At 38.4% G+C, this 19,645-nt stretch overlaps 1 protein-coding gene across 1 annotated transcript in view; it reads right to left on the reverse strand.

Moving 5' to 3' along the window:
* The window catches only part of myo3a (myosin IIIA), a 70,484-nt gene that overhangs the window by 36,372 nt on the left and 14,467 nt on the right, over positions 1-19,645 (reverse strand). The window contains exons 4-7 of the mRNA XM_084747164.1: positions 16,995-17,099; positions 16,701-16,800; positions 8,083-8,159; positions 4,036-4,181 (exon numbers count right to left, since the gene is read on the reverse strand). Coding sequence (XP_084603290.1) covers positions 4,036-4,181; positions 8,083-8,159; positions 16,701-16,800; positions 16,995-17,099 — 428 coding nt within the window. The remainder of the gene's footprint in view (positions 1-4,035; positions 4,182-8,082; positions 8,160-16,700; positions 16,801-16,994; positions 17,100-19,645) is intronic.

Consider the following 19,645-nt stretch of genomic DNA (forward strand, 5'->3'; position numbering starts at 1 on the left):
AATTGGTCTAATGAGAGGGCATACATCTCGTGTTTATCACAAAATGCTCCCCATATAGACTGCAAATGCCTTAGACATTTATTTGGAGTCTGTTCTGCTATTGCTGGGACTATTAAAGCAATCCTTTTTTTAAATTCAGAAGACAACAGGGTCTTGCAGAGGCATCAGCTAGTTAAATTATAAGCCTACAACTATTTTGAGTTTTTAATTTGCTGGGTACAAATATGAGGACATATTTTAATTTTAATATCCTGTTTATACCCCAGTTTGCTGAAGTAAATTTGCCTTGCTTTTGCAGTAGGCTATATGAGGCAAACTCAAATCTTCTCTTTTGCACATAATGAAGGATAAAAGCTTAAATCCTGACACTTGTGGATAATTAGCAGAGCACTTTTAATCTTTCACCTGCTGCAGAGTGTGATGCTTTGAGCTGTCATCCCAATCTCTCCCTGTCGCTCTGTTTCTGTCCTTAATGTAGGCTAAATACATGTTAAAAGATAAAGACAGACAGAGAAAATCTGACTTGTGCTTGTGTATGTTAATTTCAACTTTTTCCCTTTTTTCTTACCGTGATTTTCTCTTTTTGTGGTTTAGGCCTATGAGTTGAATATTCAAAAGAAGGCTCTTATAGGCTATCTGCTAAACTATGTGGACATACACATGTTATAAGTTCACGCACAGTCAACATACAGAAGACATAAATATTATTTGAAACCTTGGAGATGGATATAAAGTTATGGTTTATGTTGGTTGTGAATAGAGGCCTAGATGATGTGTTGAAAGGTGCATGACTTAAAACTGAATTGTAATAATGAATAAAATGTTTGAAAACTAACCCCCCAATTAGCTGACCAGCAAACTAACAAACCAACTAAATAACTTGCTTGAGAGCTGGCTAGCTAACTAAACAACTGACAAAAGAAAAAGTAACTAATAGTTAATTTGCTTCAATTTCCCAGCTGACTGCAAAATGGTGGATAGCATGACTTCACTCTCTGACTAAAGCCCAGCTACCTAGCTATCAGCTAGCTAACAAACTAACTAGCAGTTAACTGATGGACTATTTGACATACTAACTAAACTGTTGGACGACTAACTGACTAATTAAATACTAGTAACTATACTATTACTGTAGAAACATGGCCATGCAACATGGCGGCCTGCATAAAAAAGGTTCTGCTCCCTCTGTAAATATAAAGGTAACAAAAACACAATTCTTATTTTCAAGAGATTAAAGGTGGATTAAATAAACACCCACAGTACAGTGCAATCCAACAATACCACACACTGCAGCTTCAAACTTCTGCAGTGTGACAAAGATATACAGTCTAAACCCATAAGAAGACAATAAAGGCAAAGCGGATACTCAGTTTCCAAGAGTGAAAATAGCAAATAAAATATTAAAGGATTCAATGGCAGCTGTGTCTTTTTCAACCTAATAATTTAACCTGCATGTATGCAATAAGGGGAGCTGCAGTACACCTGATACTACTACTGTTACAAAAAATGACAAATGACAGTGTCAACCATCAGAAAAGTTGCTGCAGGAATGAGATTGTATTGTACTGAACTGCTGCATACATTGTCCTAAATCCCAGGTTAAAAAAACAGAGGAATAATAAAATATATCCAGGCATTGCAGAACACACATCAAACTGAATGTCCTTGATGATCTTCTGTTTCTATACCATTAAAGTCAGGCTAAATTAAATAAGACGTGGTGTGGCCGAATCGACGCCCTCAGCGTAGCTTTTTCTGAGACTGCTTGACGAATGCACCCGGAGTAGTGAGAGGAGGGAGGTGAGGAGTGTGAACAGACAGCCTGGAGCTCTGGCTGCAGCAGTCACATAGATTCAGAGAAAGCTGTGTGATGGCTCCTGTGGAGCACGACCCCCCACAGCAAACACACAGGACAGCTACGACACAGGAGTGTGTATCCTCTCTGTGTGTGTGTGTGTGTGTGTGTGTGTGTGTGTGTGTAGGAGGAGGAGCACACCGTCTCAGGGCAGTGATGGACAAAGTGCTGTGGCGTTCAGATGACAGTGATGGTAAGTGCTTATGCAGCTCTCACACTGGAATCAGGAGACAATAAACAACTACTTTTCACCTTCAGCCCACGACACACACACAAATGAGAAAGGACTGCGTGTGTTCCCGGCCTCCCGCACAAGATGAATGGGATCAGCGCCAGGAGAGGAGGGGTTTATGGATAAGCCACCGCGAGCAGAAAAAAGGCATTTGAAATGAAAAGACTGTACTTTGTCTGCTGACAGTCGGTATGGAGAAGCAAATCGCTGCGTTGGAGAGCAGGAGATGGCTCTTCTGGATTGCGGGACTGCAAACTACAGTGCTTTACCCCGTCCTTATATTCTGACACTCCGCATCAGTGCAGTGAATAAAAAATCAATTGGTTTTAGCTCCGTTGCGGAAATAAAAAAATACTGTGCAAGTTGTGTCTTATTGCTTCACAAAAAAGTATCAGCTTTCCAATGACAGAAAATTAACATGGACAATATATTAAAGGGACAGTTCATCTCAAAACAAAAATGCATTATCGTTTTTCACCCAAACCCATTTTCTTATGCCGATAAGTTCAAGAAATTGTCCTCATCTTTGCACACAGTTTTTAATATTTTGAACTTTCTTTGGCTTTCATTGGCTCCAAACATATTTAAAAAGCTGCGATGAGTGATGTTTGGCATTTTTGCTTGATTGAGATTAAAGGGACAGTTCACCCCAAAATCAAAAATTCAAATTTTTTCCTCTGGCCTCTTGTGTTATTTATCTATCTAGGTAGTTTTGGTGTGAGTTGCTGAGTTTCAGAGATATCAGCCATAGAGATTTTCTGCCCTCTCTCAAATATGTGACACAAAAATAAATTTGAAAAACTCAACAGCGTCTCTTTCTGGAAATCATGACTCAGATACTCAAGATAATCCACAGACCTTATGTGAGCAGTTTCATGCAGGAACTATTTATTTTCTGCCAAACTACGCTCACCAATGGTATTGTTGGACTAGTTAGCTATGTGGTGCTAAAATTACTGCTGTTTCTGACTTGCTCACTGACTACAACCCCATTAGACTTCCAAAAGACCAAAAATATCTAGATGGAAAAACAGCAATACAAGCCAGAGGAAAAAAGTGTAGTTCTGATTTAAGGTGAAGTGTCCCTTTAATCTTTTAAGCTATTTATCAAGGAAAATGTCAAACATTACATTGGCGCCAGACTTTTTATCAAGTGTGGAGCATCTGAAAGCTAAATAAAGTTCAACATGTAAAAAATTGTGCACGACAATGAGGAAATTTTCTTGAACTTATTGTCATGAAAATGGGGGGTTTTGTTTTATAATTGCATAGCCTATAATTTGCAACAATTGAATAAATTCACTGCATGCAAAAAGTTACAGTTAATTACAGCTTTGCACTGTGCAATTAGCACAAGGCTGTGAAAATGTCCTGTTACTGAAGCAAATACCAAAATGTCACTCCCTCAACTTGTACAAACTGTTAATATATATTCAGATATAATATATTCATGCCAAAGCAAGCTTGGTGAAATTATTGTATAATACAGCAGATGCTTGCCTTCACAATCTCAAAGGCAGCTCAGTTCATACGTTGTAATTAAAAAGTTAAGTGCATCAGAGTAAAAAACATGCAGGATGTCAAGATGATAAAGACAGTGTTGTTTCTTTACTTTGACACAGTCATTAATCATATAGTACCAAAATAAGGGAGATAGGGAATGAATATTGTGAGAGATACATGCAAAGAGGACTGTTAGTGTCTCCAAACATTCAATCAAACTTATTTCCAAAGTATTCATAGTGATTACAACTTCAAGTTCAAAAGTTTATGAAGGCAGAATATGAACTACAGGCTTAATTTAAATAAACACATTTCGGGCTGCACAGTGGCTAAGTGGTTAGCAGTGAGCAACAGTAGCATAAATGTAAATCGACACTCGCAGGGTCGAAGTCACAGCCCCCCGATAATGATGATAAACTGCTGTGTAGGTTTGACAGAGGCTCACCTGGGTATTTTGAAAAGGGCTCTCATTGGGTGAAGGTCAGAGAGGGGCGGGTCTCCATCTCCCAGCTCTATGGCGGTGATGCCGAGTGACCAGACATCACAGCGGGCATCGTAGGTGGAGTCCAGCTGCTGCTCACATGCTATTACCTACAGCAGACAGAAGGAAACACACCAAAATATTTAACACAGAATGAGATAAACAGCCACATATATGAGTCATCTTAAGTTTGCCAATTTTAATGTTGTTAATTATAATGTTCAAGTATTAATTCAGCTAAAAAAATGTGATAATTGTGGTTAATGTGTGTTCAAAATACTATATGGCTACTAAAATAATTTAAAAGGGACAAAAATATATGGATCAAGTTGTAGCATGGCTAATGTTAGCTGCATTAGCCTCAACCTTTGCACTTTCACTGGTGGTTTGTGAGATGGAGGGTATGTCTTTTTTTCATGAACTTACAAAAGAATCCATTTTGACTTACAGAAGTATCTTATAAGAGAGATAATAATGCAGCTGACAGGCAATATTAGCTAGCTAGTTTGCCATTATGAATAGGTGCTACACAGTGATTTGGGAGGTTAGCTAGCTTTTATGTACAGGCCAATTTATCTTTGCTAATTTTATGTTGGATCTAAGTTAATGAGCATTTTTAAACATTAGACAGATTTCAAAATTTTAATGTTAGAAAAAAGAAACTTCCAAAATATGACCAAACAATAATTTGGTTGCGTTGTCCACTTTTCCCATGAATCGTGATTCCTGAAGGCATCACTTCAGACGAAAAATGAGTTAGACTTCTCGGCTAGTTGAGGAAACTGTCAGCACACACTGCAGATAATTATCAGAACAAAACATCATTAAACCTTTTTTGGAGCTGCAGTATTAAGTAAATGTCAACCTTCCCATCCACATATCCCTACAACAAAAGATCAGAGCATGAGATGAAAGGTCTGATATCCTGTTAGAAACTACTGAGTAAATGGGAACAAAAGTTGTAAAGTTTGTGTCTCCTTCCTTATTAGGAAGTTGATATTGTTAGTGGATTCTTTTTGTCAGTCCTTACACACATAGACACACAGAGACACACACAGAGACACACACAGTAACACACACACACACACACACAAGCACACACACACACCAAACAAATGTGTAGGAGAGCAAAATGAAAATGAAAATATCAAAGGAACCTGATATAGATTGTAGCAGAGCTCAGCTGAAGCTACAGTCTCATCATCATCTGCTGTGGGCAATACACACACACAGACACACAGACACACACAGACACAGACACACAGACACAGACACACACACACACACACACACACACACACACACACACACACACACACACACACACACACACAGACACACACACACACACACACACACACACATGAATGCACTCACAGTCTATCATCAATGTCTTGAGGGCAACATGGTACCCAATCAACAATATGAATCATCTCTGAGTGGGAGGCATGTGTACACATCACCACACACACACACACACACACACACACACATACACACACACACACACACACACACACACACACACACACACACACACACACACACACACACACACACACACACACACAGAGAGACAAACACACATTCACCACTATTGTTGAATGTCTGAAATCAATGTAATTTGTATTCCCAACTCTCAAAAGGAATGTGCTTATGTACACAGACACGACAAGCAAGCAGATCATGACCAGATCACCAATAACACATCCTGAAACACAAGTGTGCACAAACACAGACACACACGCACACTCATGCATTGAAAACACAGTCTCATACTGTGCTGTTAAATCCCTACATATCAAACATAAAACCTAAAAATTCCACAACCCCAATTCCAAGTAAGTTGGGGCGTTGTGTAAAATATAAACAATAAAAGGAATGGAATGATCTGCAGAACCTTTCTGGCCTGTATTCAATCAAATAGAGTACAAAGTCAAGATATTTAATGGTCAAACTGATTAACTTTATTATTTTTGTAAATATACACTCATTCTGAATTTGATGCCTGCAACATGTTTTTAAAAAGTTGGAACAACAGGCAAGAAAAGACTGGGAAAGTCGTTCAGAAACACTTCCAAAACTTCAGCAATGAGCGTCCTCAGTTCCCAAACACTTACTGAGGTATCACACCAGTAAAAATGCTCCTGTCACAACTTTTTTTTTGAACGTGTTGAAGGCATCAAATTCAGAATGAGAATATAACAACAAAAAAACAATACATTTAATCAGTTTTTTTACAACATTAAATAATTTTTGTCCTGCTTTCAACTGAATATAGGTTGAAGAGGGTTTGCCAGTTTTTGCATTCTGTTTTTATTTACGTTTTACACAACCTCACAACTTTTTTGGAATTGAGATTGTATGTTAAATCAGTCCTAATGAAGACTGTTTTTCAAACTATGAACTCTTAACACAGCCTAAATCATCAGTTAATAAAGTCCATAAAAATAAAGCTCATCCAAAATGTGTGACACTGTGAAGATATGTCCCAACTTACCTCACTATTCAAAGTTACACAACCAGATCTTCAGACAATAGGTAAGACCGCGTCTGTATAAAACAATACTCTATATATCATCCAATATGCCGGCGTTTATGGACAAACTCTCAAAAAAGTCTGCCGAAGTATTTTTTTCTGTAATAACAATCCTGTAGATCCTCCTCCTTTACAAATCTCACTTCTTTCAGTTAAAGACTGTCCAGAGAGTCCACCCAGGCTACGTTCTTTGTTGATCTTACACAAATGAGATTAAAATCTGACAGGATACATCAGGCGGTGTAGCCTACATTCTAATGCACAATTTGCACAGGATGCAAACGTGATGTAAAAACATCCACTTCGATCTGATCCCTGCAGAGGTTGCTAATGGTTCGTCTAATCTAGTCTCGATCGGTGTTGAGGTTAAGTGCGCAGGTGGGTGGTTATGGGATGCCACTTGAGGTTTTCCTGAGGTGTCGTGGGTTCAGTCAAATGAAATATAAATGAAAGGTGTCTGTCTGATAACCTCAAACATGCCTCTTCACATTTACTCAAATCACTGCACAGTCATCAGCTGAAGTTCTGGTGTGTTCTTGTCTTTTTCTTTGGTGAACTTTTCAGATTTTAGCATCTGTTAAACCTCTCTACCTCCGGTTTATACAATCAATCAATGTTGTAATTTGAAATAATAACAAAGTATGACGAAGTGTCAACTGATTATGAGGCAAATAGCTGCATTTTAAGCTACTTGTTTTACCTAAGGTCAGACAAAATGTTGTCCAAACTACCAGCTACTTCACAATAAAAAGTAGATGGATTATGTCTTAACTAGATTTTCAAACTACAATTACTTCCGAAAAGTAATTAAACTACATCCAAATCATTGGAAATGATCACAAACTGAGTCTGGAATCTCTGACACTAACAGTAAAGTGTAAGTGTGTTTTATTTAGGGACTTGGGCATGACAATTCTCACTTAAGAAGCCCGAGGATGTGTTTTAAGCAGAAGAGAGGGAGCAATTCTTGAGATGAATCTGAAAAATGCTAGATTTCTGAGGATATTTATAGAATAATTCATATATATACAGTTTCGCTTCTGAAAAAGCTACTACACACTGCACTACCACACGGACTTTCCAAATAAAAAAACACTGATCATTCTCAGAAAATAAACTCCAGTCACATGAATCAAGTGCAAGAAGCTCAAGATAAGAGACGACACAGGAGAAAGGGACACTAACCTACCATAAAAAGTAACAGACAAGGGGATAAGACTGTTATAAAATGTTCAGTTCTTGATGCAGCCATTTTTGTATGGAAGGTATACGAACTGCCAGCGCACTAAAGCTATGATTAGATGGGAAACGAATGACGGTGGCCGTCTATTCCATTTTTTTCCACACACATTGTGTTTGACAGTGTTATCTCTTTGATGATTATTAACTGTGGCCCACTGGGACCTGCTCCAGGCTAATGTAGTGTAAAGAGACGAGGCGGCGGGGGCGTTTATAGGCCAGTTTTACTGTACCTCAGGAGCCATCCAGAAAGGAGTTCCCACAGAGGTGTTCCTCCTCAGACGGGTATTTGTCAGCTGGGCCGAGACACCTGCGGGGAGGAGAATACACACTTCAGACATTTTAGCCCGCTTTCAGGACGGGAACTCAGTGGAGACAATTTGCAATAACTTCCTTGGCGTGTTTCTTTTTCTCACAGAGATCAAACTGGCTGGTAAAAGTGATGATCTGTGAAAAGGGAAACAGTGAACAGTAAACAGCGGGACACTGTTCAGCTGATAGGCGGCTGAATGGATCTTAGAGCGTCCTCCTGTCCCACTGATAAAGCTGTCACTGTAGTGACAAGGAGGAAAAAACAAAACACACACATGTACACGCTCACATGCACACAAAGACATCGAGCTGCTTTTTGCCTTCAAATGATCGATTGCTTTGAATTACAAATTCTTGTGTGACTGCAGGTGATTTTTCTGGGCATTTCAAGAACAACATTTGAATACAATTCAACTGTAAACAGGCTCTGGCAGCTGGAGACAACATTGTTCCTTCTCTCAGAACAAGATATTACGCATCTGAGTGATTTATTAGCTCATGTTTCACTTTATCCGGCTGTATAAAAAGAGGACAAAGTCATGTTGCAACAATCAAGTCAGAGACGGACAAATTCAGCAAAATTGGAAAAAGTGAGAGAATGCACATGGATGCCGAGTTATGCCAATATGATGGAAATCACTCATTATAATAAGAAACTTAACAAACTTAAAACTATATAATGATAGATGCAAAGTCATTATTTCAAGTTACTAAGGCATTATTTTGAGATACTAAAGCTGGGTTGTAGTAACAAGGAAACCTGATTAAATCATGGCTTAATTTTAAATTATTTTGCACCAACTTTTAAATTAGCTTCAAATCAAGAAAATAAATTGGAACCTCTTTTGAAACGTCTAAGCTATAGCATAAGATAAAGTTTTGTTCATCTTTTAGCTAACTAGCAAACAATATATCTTTTAACATTTTTTAGCTAGCTAGCAAAATATATAGTTTTTTTTTTAGCTTGCTAGCAAACAATATAAAGTGTTAAAATGTATAACATATTGTTATTTTTTGCTAGCTAGCAAACAATGTAATGTTTTAACCTTTTATGTAGCTAGGAAACAATGAAACACATTGTGAAAGAATATAGAACAGCTGAGAGTTAAGGGTTTCTCACCTCTTTTATAGTTTTATACTTAGTTACAGAGCTCTGCTTAATTTTAAATCTGGATTTCCTCATCTTAAACCTAGTTTTTACAAAACTGATTAAAACTAATCTCAGATTAAATTAATCTTTGTTTGTGCAACCCAGTCTAAGTTATTATTTTGAGATACTAACTCATTAAAAAAAAACTCTATTTCAAGCTACTAATTTCTTATTTTGGCACACAAACTCATTGTATTGAGATGCAAAGTCATTATTTTGAGGAAGTTTCTTATTATAATCACATTTGCAGAAAAGTGGCTTCCATAAATGTGTGTCCTTTTGTGTGCGTTAATGTGGGGTAAAAAGCCTGACAAGGAACATGCTGACCCACAATCGTGACTTCAGTCCAGTCCAAACGAATCAGTGTTACGCCACACAGTGATGTATCCCGGGGCTGGCTCTGCTGAAGCAGCAACCAGGACAAAAGCACAGCCTCGAGACAAAAGCGGCAACCAACAAACAAAAGGTGATCTAGTGATGCACGACACAGCAGTCACAGACCAATGTCTTTGTCTTGCACTCGAATGTTGCGTATTATTTTATATGAATCTTAAATGACACAGTTCAAAATCTATGGTTAATTTTCTGCAGAATGTGTTTTAGCTGTCAGATTATTGGTGCAGCACAGCTCTGTTGGAGCTAGTGGGTTAAAACCAGGGGTGGAGATGAGCAATGCAGTGGAAAAATGGTTCTGTAACACTGAAGGGGATTAGAAACATGTGCAGGAGGGGATATATGCACAAAGCTGACACACACACACAGGAACATGCTGCCAGCAAACCACAGAAAAACTACACAGTAACACATCAACCCACATATATGACAACAAAACAGCTTTACATGGACTCAATCGGGCACACAAAGCCACAATTTCCCAATCAACCTCATGGTTTCACATTCAAGCGTGCATATGCATAACGTATATGAGTGTGTGAGGGTAGAGAAACACAAAGAGCCTCCTATTAAAGCTCTCACAGCCCCTCTCTTTCCGCTACATTAGCCCGGAGTGGAGCCTGGTGGGCCACACTTAATAATCATCACAGAGATAACGCTGTCAATTAGAATATTCATGAGAGAGCCATGAACGAGCAGCTCCTCTCAGTCTTCCACTGCTCTTTTTGGGTCCATCTCTTTGCTATTTTGTTTCTCTGCTGGTGATGAGTCACTGCGGGGGCTTTATCTCTTCAGCTGCTTAGTGTAGCGTGCACCCCATCCACATGAAAAACCATTAATCCCAGCATGACGCAGCGCCTGCGTGTAGCGCAGAGGCAGGCACGAGTCGGGCCCCTTTATTTCTTTTTTTTTCCGAGCCGTTTTCGTCACTCTGCAAGTTTTTATACACGCCGGGCTTATTTTGGAACTGCTGCTCCTATTTTTTTCTGATGATGACGCCATAACCAGTATCTGATATAGATTTCAGCTGTCAGCGATGTAAGAGACTTGCAAACCAGCTACACAAAAGACGCTACAGTGATTTTTGTGCCTTCAGGTCTCCTGTTCTTGACACAGGCTGGGACAGATTCAACTACGGACCTTAATTTTGGTCTTTGAATGCTGCCAAATACTCCAGTCAGCAAAGACGTAACTGGCAGATGACAACACAGGAGTTCACGTCTTATCTGCTCAGTTCACTGCCACCTTTCATCTCGGGTGGATGACATGACATTTACACAGTGTCATGAAAAGCTGTGAAATTCAGACTTGTGCATTTCAACATTCAATTCAAATTCTTCCACCGTCAAGTCCAAACAGCTTTTTTCCTGGAAGCTTGATACCCTCCAAACTTTGACCATGTAAGCATGCTAACAATTGCTAATTAGCACTGGACACAAAATACAGATGAGTGTAATGGTAATGTTAAGTTTTTCTTTAAATTCTTGCTCATAAACCAAAATATTGGACAATATTAAAGTTTTGACCTGATGCACCATTAAGAAATCACCAAAATTACAACAGTTCATCCCACTACGAATATAAATGTCTGCACAAGATGTCATGGTCAGACATCTAATAATTGAGATCTGAGATATTTTACTCAGAACCACACACGTGAACCTCACGTTCTCCAGGAACCGACAGACCAACATAACCATCCGTTGACCTGTGTCGCTAAGGTGGCTATCTGTGTCACCTGAGCAAGGCTAGTTTTCACTCGTTGTGTGAATGGTACTGAAGTTTTATCTTTTCTGTTGTTTCACAATGAGTCAGGGTACAAAAGCTACAACACAGCACTGACTTTTTCAGACCATATTATTGTCACCAGCTGACAATAATGCTGCTTTGGGTGACATTTTCTCGCCTCCAGTTTGTACCTCTGTTCCTTCTTCTCCCTTATCTTTAATGTGCACAGTTTAGCATTCAGTATTAAATTCATATTTCATTATAAAGCAACTGTTTTCTGCAGCAAAGAGAATGTTTCTTATTTCACTCTCCATCATGCATTTGTTTTGAATAGTAAGGAGAAATATAAGAGCAGACAGCAGTGACTGTGCATTCTGATAAGTCTAACATGTAGGTTGAAACTGGTCGATGATACAGTATTTACTCTCAGGTCTCAAAATTAACGCAGTAATGATTTATTAGTGATAACGCCACGACTTTAAATGTAATTACTTCCTGTCTGGGTAACAATACGGTGAACTGAGAGCTGAAACTTATTGTATTTATGTAATAAATTTCTCCTCAGGCACACCTCTATCTATATATGTACCCTTCAGATCTTAGAGATTCATTACAAGCGCAGCCACAGAAACACATGATAAGATGCTCTTAAGCAACAAAATCTCTATATGGCAACAAAAATGCTTAGATGTTGTTTGTGATGCCTCAGTTGAAATAGCTTCAAATAGTCTTCTATGTGTGGTATCTTATCAGGAAACTGCACTAACAGTGGAAATGGTAGGGTGGCCATGTTTCAAGTGGGTGTAGATTTATTTATAGATATGGGAATTATATATAGATACGTACTCATAATTTGTTGTATTACTGAATGCTGGTGACTCATTTTTGACTAAATTATTGTTGACAAACTAATGAGCTAACATTTGATCCACATAATTTGTGTGTGGGTCACACATCACACTGGTTTGTTCACTTTCCAGTTGTTCAGCGGCCATTAGTTACATAATATGTTCAGTTATTTAGATTTATATGATGTGTTTGTGCACAGTTATGCTGTACAAGATCAGAACTTCAAGTGGACACTTTATGTAAAACCTGCTCGACTTGAAAAGCAATATACTGTATCAGCTCAGGGACACAGGAACACAAGAATCAGGAACACAAGAAAAACCCATAACTCATTGAAAGTCTTAACATTTAGACTTTCAAACATTTTAGATATTTTGTATGAATTGTTATAACTGCTTTACTTTCCTGGATTATCTAACTACAATAAGGACTGGAGCTAGATTTGGCTGTTTTGACATTTACCTGCAGGTATGTAACTGCCACTCTTATCAAGAGGGACTTAAAGTGCATTATCAGTTAAGTGTCTCTCTCATGGACACATTTGACAGCTCAAGTGGCTGTAGATGGACACACCAGGCTTTTGTGCAGATCAATCCTGTGATGTGTGATCTATTTTATACAGCGCAGATGAACCATATCCATCCACTTTGGAAAAAAAAAAGGTTTTCTTGGTGTTTGCTAGCCTTGCATTACATCTGAATTTCATAAATGTGTCAAAGCAAATGAAAACATGAGCTTGGCTGGAGGTTTGTTTGATCTGCACTGAAATGCATGAATAAAGTCTAGAACTAACTAACTGCTTTCAATAACATTTTGAAATTGAGACAAAAAAAAGGAATGTGGGATTTAGGAAACTAATCTGATTTGTCAACCCTTAAGCAACCAGTGTAGACTGTTATAACTATGGATGCATAATAATGTCAGCATCGATCAGTTTTGCCCATTAAAGGTTTCAAAATTAAAGAATAACATCTGCCCAAAATGAACATTTCTGCAGATATGACAGGCTGATAAGATGATGCTTTAATTGTGCACATGCAATGCGAGTCTGATAGCAAAATTGTTATTTGCACTCATTGCGTCTGTCAAGAGCCGTCATCCTGATTATTACGACTAATTTGTGAAGCACATACAGGCACCAGGGAAAAAAACAACAACCTGTCAGCAGAAGTTTTCTTATTTTGCCAAGTGAGTGTGTACATTTTGAAAGAACTGTATTTTATGTCTGCATCTGCTAGTTGGTATATATAGGAGAGACCTGATGGTCTCTGCAATTAGGTGGAAAAAAAATATTTGCATACATTGAGTTTGAAAATATCATCATATCACATGTTAGCAAAAATCCAATGTTGTGCATCACTAACTGATCTTAACCTTTAGCCAGTGTCTTAAAACTACTGTAACTGTATTGTGTTCTTACTATAAATGCACTGGTACTTTGTCTTCAGTGAAATGTTCTGCTTAGACAAGTGTATGTTAGTGCATTTGTTGTGTAAGTCCATAAATACAGGATAGGACCATTTACAAAATTCCTGACTTGACTATTTGACGATGGTGTCACAGCTGATTTTCAGAGTATAGCAGCAGGAATAAAAGAACAACCCAGTGTAGTGGAGAGGAAAAGCAATCACCAGGGTGGACATGGTTCAAGAAATGATGAACTCATGGAGAACTGTTTGAGCCACCGTTCAGCTGGAAGCATATTGGAGAAATGTGAATGAAGTTATTAGTCATATAGTACTTTTGGCTTCAAGTTCTGTGTTGAGTGACACATGAAAACAGAAATTAGAGGTTAAATGCAATAAAACAGAGCCACTGTTTGGTTAGTGTAAAGGCTCAGGAGGCTTAGATTGCAAATTATATTCCCATAACTTGCAAATTTATTGAGATGACTTATGAATTCATGTCAAATTAATATTCTGAGCAAGTATTTTTGGATTTATTGTGATTAATCAGATGATGATTAACTGTGAGAGAAGGAAGGGGTGAGACTTAGTCTCTGCTTCTTCAGCAAACATGCAGGAAACAGGGCATCGGTGCTGTCTTCGACTTCGCATTAGACCCAGAAATGTTTTGTTACTTTTGTTTAAAGTGAGAATAAATCAGACACATGAAGGCAACAGAATCAGCGGTTGCAGTGTTGGACTGTTTAATGTGTGACCACAACTGGAGGTTTAATTTCATGTGTTAAATGATAGTTCTGAGTGATTATTACAATATTTCTCCACTGGTATGTAAATCTCTTATTTGCAAGATGATGACTGTGTCTTTAGACCTTATGAGAACTATTAGCTGGCCTATAAAAGACATTTTTGTATGTGCAGGGCTATTAAGTAAATGTAGATGTTTGCTGTTCTTATCATTAAAACACCAACTGTTAAAAAGTCATCGCTAAATATTTATGAGGCATTTTGAAAAGCACAGTTTGAATTTCTTAACTCCTAAAGACCTTGAGGCTTTCCTTCTATAAAACTGGTGCAACAAGCAGGTGTTGAGAGTCTCTGACAGCCATGATGCGAGGAGGAAGAAGCTGCTCTGAAGGAAACGGATGGCCCTGCTCCATATTAGCCACTTCACATTCACACATCAAGTGATTCCATTAATACCCCCCCACACACCCTCCTCCCCCTCCTCATATAAGAGCTGTGCACTTTATGCTTCGTGGTTAGAAAAAGGCTTTTAAGAGAAGCCCACAATTAGCTGAGTAAATGCAAACCTACACACATGTTGAGTGGGGATTTTATTCGTAATGAAAACAGGCAGCTGGTTTTTCAGCCCCTGAAGAAAGCCGGGGTGAGTCATCTGCCTGAAATAGTCGGAATCACTTTGCCTATCCTATCATGAGCCTTCAGTCCAAGAACTATGGCTGAGCTCTGCTCTGAGCGCCTCATTTGGTTAAGAAAAACCCAAAAGCAAATCAGTGCAAACACACACAGTGAATGGCAACAACGTCCGCCGCTGTCTGCAGCCAAATGTAAAAGATAGGCCGTAATGGAAAAGTATAATCGTCTGCCACCTTGTCGGGTTGTGTAAACGTGTTCCAGCCTCTCAAGGAAACTAATTAGTGGCACAATTTATTTGGCAAGCGGCTGAAGGTAATGGATTTGACCCTCTTCTGTTAAATGGAGCCATAACATGATTTTCTCTGATTAGAGGAGGATAGTACAAAAGAAGCGACAGTGTTAAGGGATATTTTCACCGCTTTACCTTGCTGTCCGACAGCCTTTTTACCTTGCAAAACACAGGAGTTCCTGGTCTACCGCTGCCTTGATCAGTTAGTTTGTGTTATTGTGTAACACTGATAAATATGAACTAACCCTTTAAGATACCAAAGTTACACAAACTAACCAATCAAGGCAGCCGTAGACCAGCAACTCCTGAGTTCTGGTAGGTAACATTACTGTTTTTGTCAAAGTCAACTTAAGCTAAAGTTTCCCGTAAATTTTCATGCAAAGATACATCAAGAAAAAACAATCCTTAAGATGTTGTAAGACAAAAACCTTTAAATCTGTAATTGCTGCCCTTAGTTACTGAAGTATTCCCATATTTGTTTCTAAAAGGCCCAACCACTTTTCCCAAAATTTTCTTCATGACTTCATCGTTTCATAGCAGATTTCTCACCTTGATTTTGTCAGTTACTTTTTGCCACATCGTCCACTTGTGTGTATTTGTCATGGCTGAGTTAAACTTACTTTGGATTATGTGCTTTTGTTTTCCATATTCTCTCAGAAGAACAACTATCTCATCTTCTGTCCAGTTTGGCTTTCTGTTTCGTTTTGTTTTCTCTTTGCTGTCCAGTTTGTAGATGCTGAAACCAGGCTAACAAGTTGTGTTAGCTAAGCTAGATAACAACTGAAAACAATGCTGTCTGGTAACATTAAAGAACGGTGTGAATGAAGTAAAACTATGGTAATTAAAGAACATAGTATGACAGGAAACACTGAAATTCCCCAAAACTGTATCTCTGAACTTTCTCACAGACACATTTAGGCTTTTTCTTGTGATCTCCTTTCCATTCACTGAGCCTCCCCTGAAACTGTTTGGAGCCCCTCTGGGCCTCCAACTTTGAAAACCTCTCGCCTAACACTTAGGCAAGGAAACAACCTAAGTGGCTTTATGAAATGCTCCTAAGTGAACCCCTCAGCATGGGGCTTAAAGGACGAACTTAAGTTGGAAATTTAAATATATATATAATGAGAGATATAACTTTAGTTTCTCATCAGAAAAGGTTGTCTGACAAAAAGGTAAAGCAGTGAAAATACTTTAAACATACAACAAAACTCCTCTCTGTCAAACTCAGGCTGCGCCGCCCGCCATCCACTGCAAATAATCCACGGACTATCAATAGGTACCTCATACAACCCCACGTCAAAACATCTGAACTATCCCTTTGAAGCTTGTCTTTTGCGAAAAGCGTACCAAAATCCACTAGTTTGACTCCTCCTTGTGTCGTCAGCAGGATGTTGTTGCCTTTGACGTCACGGTGGATGGTCTTGTTGATGTGCAGGTGCTGGAGGCCCTGCAAAGAAGAAGAAGAAGAAGAAAAAAAAGAGAGGTTAACGGCTTTTTGTGACAAGCACCTGCCTTCAAAATTATCCCGTTTAAACCTCTTTTCATTGAGGCAGCGGCGTATTCAGTGGGAGGTTGTTCGATTGAGCTCTGCAGCACAGCATTGTCTCTCCTCCTGCTGCACATTCAAAGGGCCAGACTTACCATGAGGGCCTCGTGCAGGATGTAGGCAATAATGGCTTCATCCATCCTGTCCCCTCTCTTCAGCATGCCTTTAGCCAGATCTGTCACAGAGCCGCCGTTGCAGAGCTGCGGCAGAAAAACACACAAAGGGACGGGAATAAAGAGAGAAAACTCAACATGAGTCAGCACTTACAGCTCAACTTACACAATATGCCGAAATCTGGGGCATCTGAGATGTGCAGAATTTCATGCAGAGGATGAAAACGTTTTGATCAGAAGATTTCACAGAGAGAAAAGAGACGCCGAAAGTAATTCTGTCAATCTTTAGCAGCTTATCTTTCTCAGGCAGATTAGTGAGAGGTGAAAATCGTGCCCACGAGGAGAATGGACATTTTGCGTGCAGGGTTTTAATCTGCGCCGTGATGACTAAGCAGGGTAAATATTAAACACGCACAAATCGTCTTCAAAAGAAGTACATCCTCTTATGTTTTCACACAATGCAAAGGTTTATATTAGAAATTACACACCATTTAAAGGACAACATTTCATACTGGAAACAAGATTAAAATCAGCAGGGACACTTTCTTCTCCTTACAGCAGAAAACCTTTGATTTCATGTGTTTATAGGTGTTTTCTTGTGGTACACTGCATCTAGTAGATATGGACTCCTCTGTCAATAGCAATCCCTCTTGGAAAATTACAGAAAATTACCCAGTAGGTTGCCTTGGCAACAATAATAACCCTTAATTTGGGCCTTTCTTTGGGAGATGCCAGAGGTATACAGAAAAATAAAAAGCTCTGAGATGTCAGTCACAGTGGTGGGGGCTGCTAGTGGAGATAAATTGTAGATTCTGCATATGAACGCTGTTTGTAAACACAGACGTTGTCGCTCTGTGCGGTAAAAATGTATCGTCTGAAGATGCCTGAGACACACAAATGCATCACACTTTTTCTTATTTCTTAAGACAGGAAATTTCCATCCTCTTTTTATGTATTAAACACTTGTTCTCGTATAATTACACTAATTTCCTGCACTTGTAAACTGAAAGATTAATTAGGCAATTGACATACAGTGATGTGTGGTTATTTAGGATAAGAATCAGTCCCCTGCGGCGATCGTACTAAAGAGACGGTGCAGCCCATATCAGAAAAGGTTAATCAATAAATGTGGTGTTTTGCATCTGTTTTGTTTGTCTTCATAGCAATTTTCTGTCTCTTTGCAGTATTTTTGTGTCACCTCATCGTTATTTTGTTTCTCTTTGTAGTTGTTTTGCATCTTTTTGTAGTAATTTTGAATCTCTTTGTAGTTGTTTTGTTTCGCTTTGTAGAATTCTGCGTCTCTTTGTTGTCTTTTTGTTTCTCTTTGTAGTTGGGTTTTCACTTTGTAGTTGTTTTTTTTCTCTTGGTGATAATATTGTTTCTTTTTGTATTTGTTTAGCTTCTGTTTTTGGTAGTTGTGTGACTCTTTGTGGTAATTTTGCTTCTCTTTGTAGCTGTTTTTTGCCTCTTTGCAGTTGTTTTCTCTCTCTTCCTAACAATTTTGTGTTTCTTGGGTATCTTGTCAAAACATTTTGTGTAAGACAGAAAATTTCCATCTTTTTATGTATTTAAAACTTATTCCTGTATAATTACACTTACTTCCTGCACTTGCTAACTGAAAACTTAATTAAGCAAAAGACATGCGGTGATGTGTGGTTGTTTAGGATAACAATCAGTCCCCTGTGGCGATTGTACTAAATAAGCTGTGCAGCACATATCAGATTTAAACCAGCATAACTTACCAGCACAATATAGGGCTTATATGCAATATTTATTTTCTTTTAATGATTAGAGAAACAGGATGTTACCTACAGTACTTCTTTGATTTTAAAAACACTGTATAACGGCACTAGATAGAAAAACAATGGTATCATTTTGTATTATTGCTCTGTCTTCCCCTGAAATCCTAACAGAAAAAGTGCTGACTGGTCCAATAGTAGAATCATAACACAGGCCCAATATTCTCAGCTGCATGTGTTCCCAAATCTCCATATACGGACTCATTTTGTCATCTAATTATAATTCCACCCGCAGGGCCTGATTGCCTTTGCACATATTGTGCCAGAGTGTTTCACCTAATTGAGCAAACCACAGGAAGCTATAAATTGCTTCCTCCACTTACAACTTACAGTGAGCACTTTTTGAAATAGAACAAAACACTAAATTTTGTTGGCGTTAGAGATGCAAATACACAATATTGGCATTGGTTGATTAACTCTTTAGTACACAAACTATCAAAAAATAATGAAAAACCCCAGTAAGTGAAACATCAAAAATATTGAAGATCTTATTTACAATCATATAAAACTGATGTAGACAACAAATGTGGAATTGGCAATGTTTTAGCATTTTTTGCTTTTAATAAATGACACACAATTATATCAGCAGTTGCCATTTAATTTTCTGTTAATTAATTAAGCTCTGGTTGGTTTTAAGAGGCACTAACACACATCATTACCTCCTTTTTCTTTGTTGGAACAAGACATTTTGAAACTCACCTGTTGTTCTGGACAGTATTCCTGTAGTTGTTTTAATGTTGTGGTCATTCTGTTTCTCCTTGTAGTAGTTTTGTGTCTCTTTGTTAAGTTTTGCATCTCTTTGTACTTGTTTTGAGTCTTTTTGTTGTCATTTTG

Source organism: Lutjanus erythropterus, chromosome 21, assembly GCF_056507025.1.
Source record: "Lutjanus erythropterus isolate fLutEry1 chromosome 21, fLutEry1.hap2, whole genome shotgun sequence".
In the NCBI taxonomy this organism is placed as follows: domain Eukaryota; kingdom Metazoa; phylum Chordata; class Actinopteri; order Lutjaniformes; family Lutjanidae; genus Lutjanus; species Lutjanus erythropterus.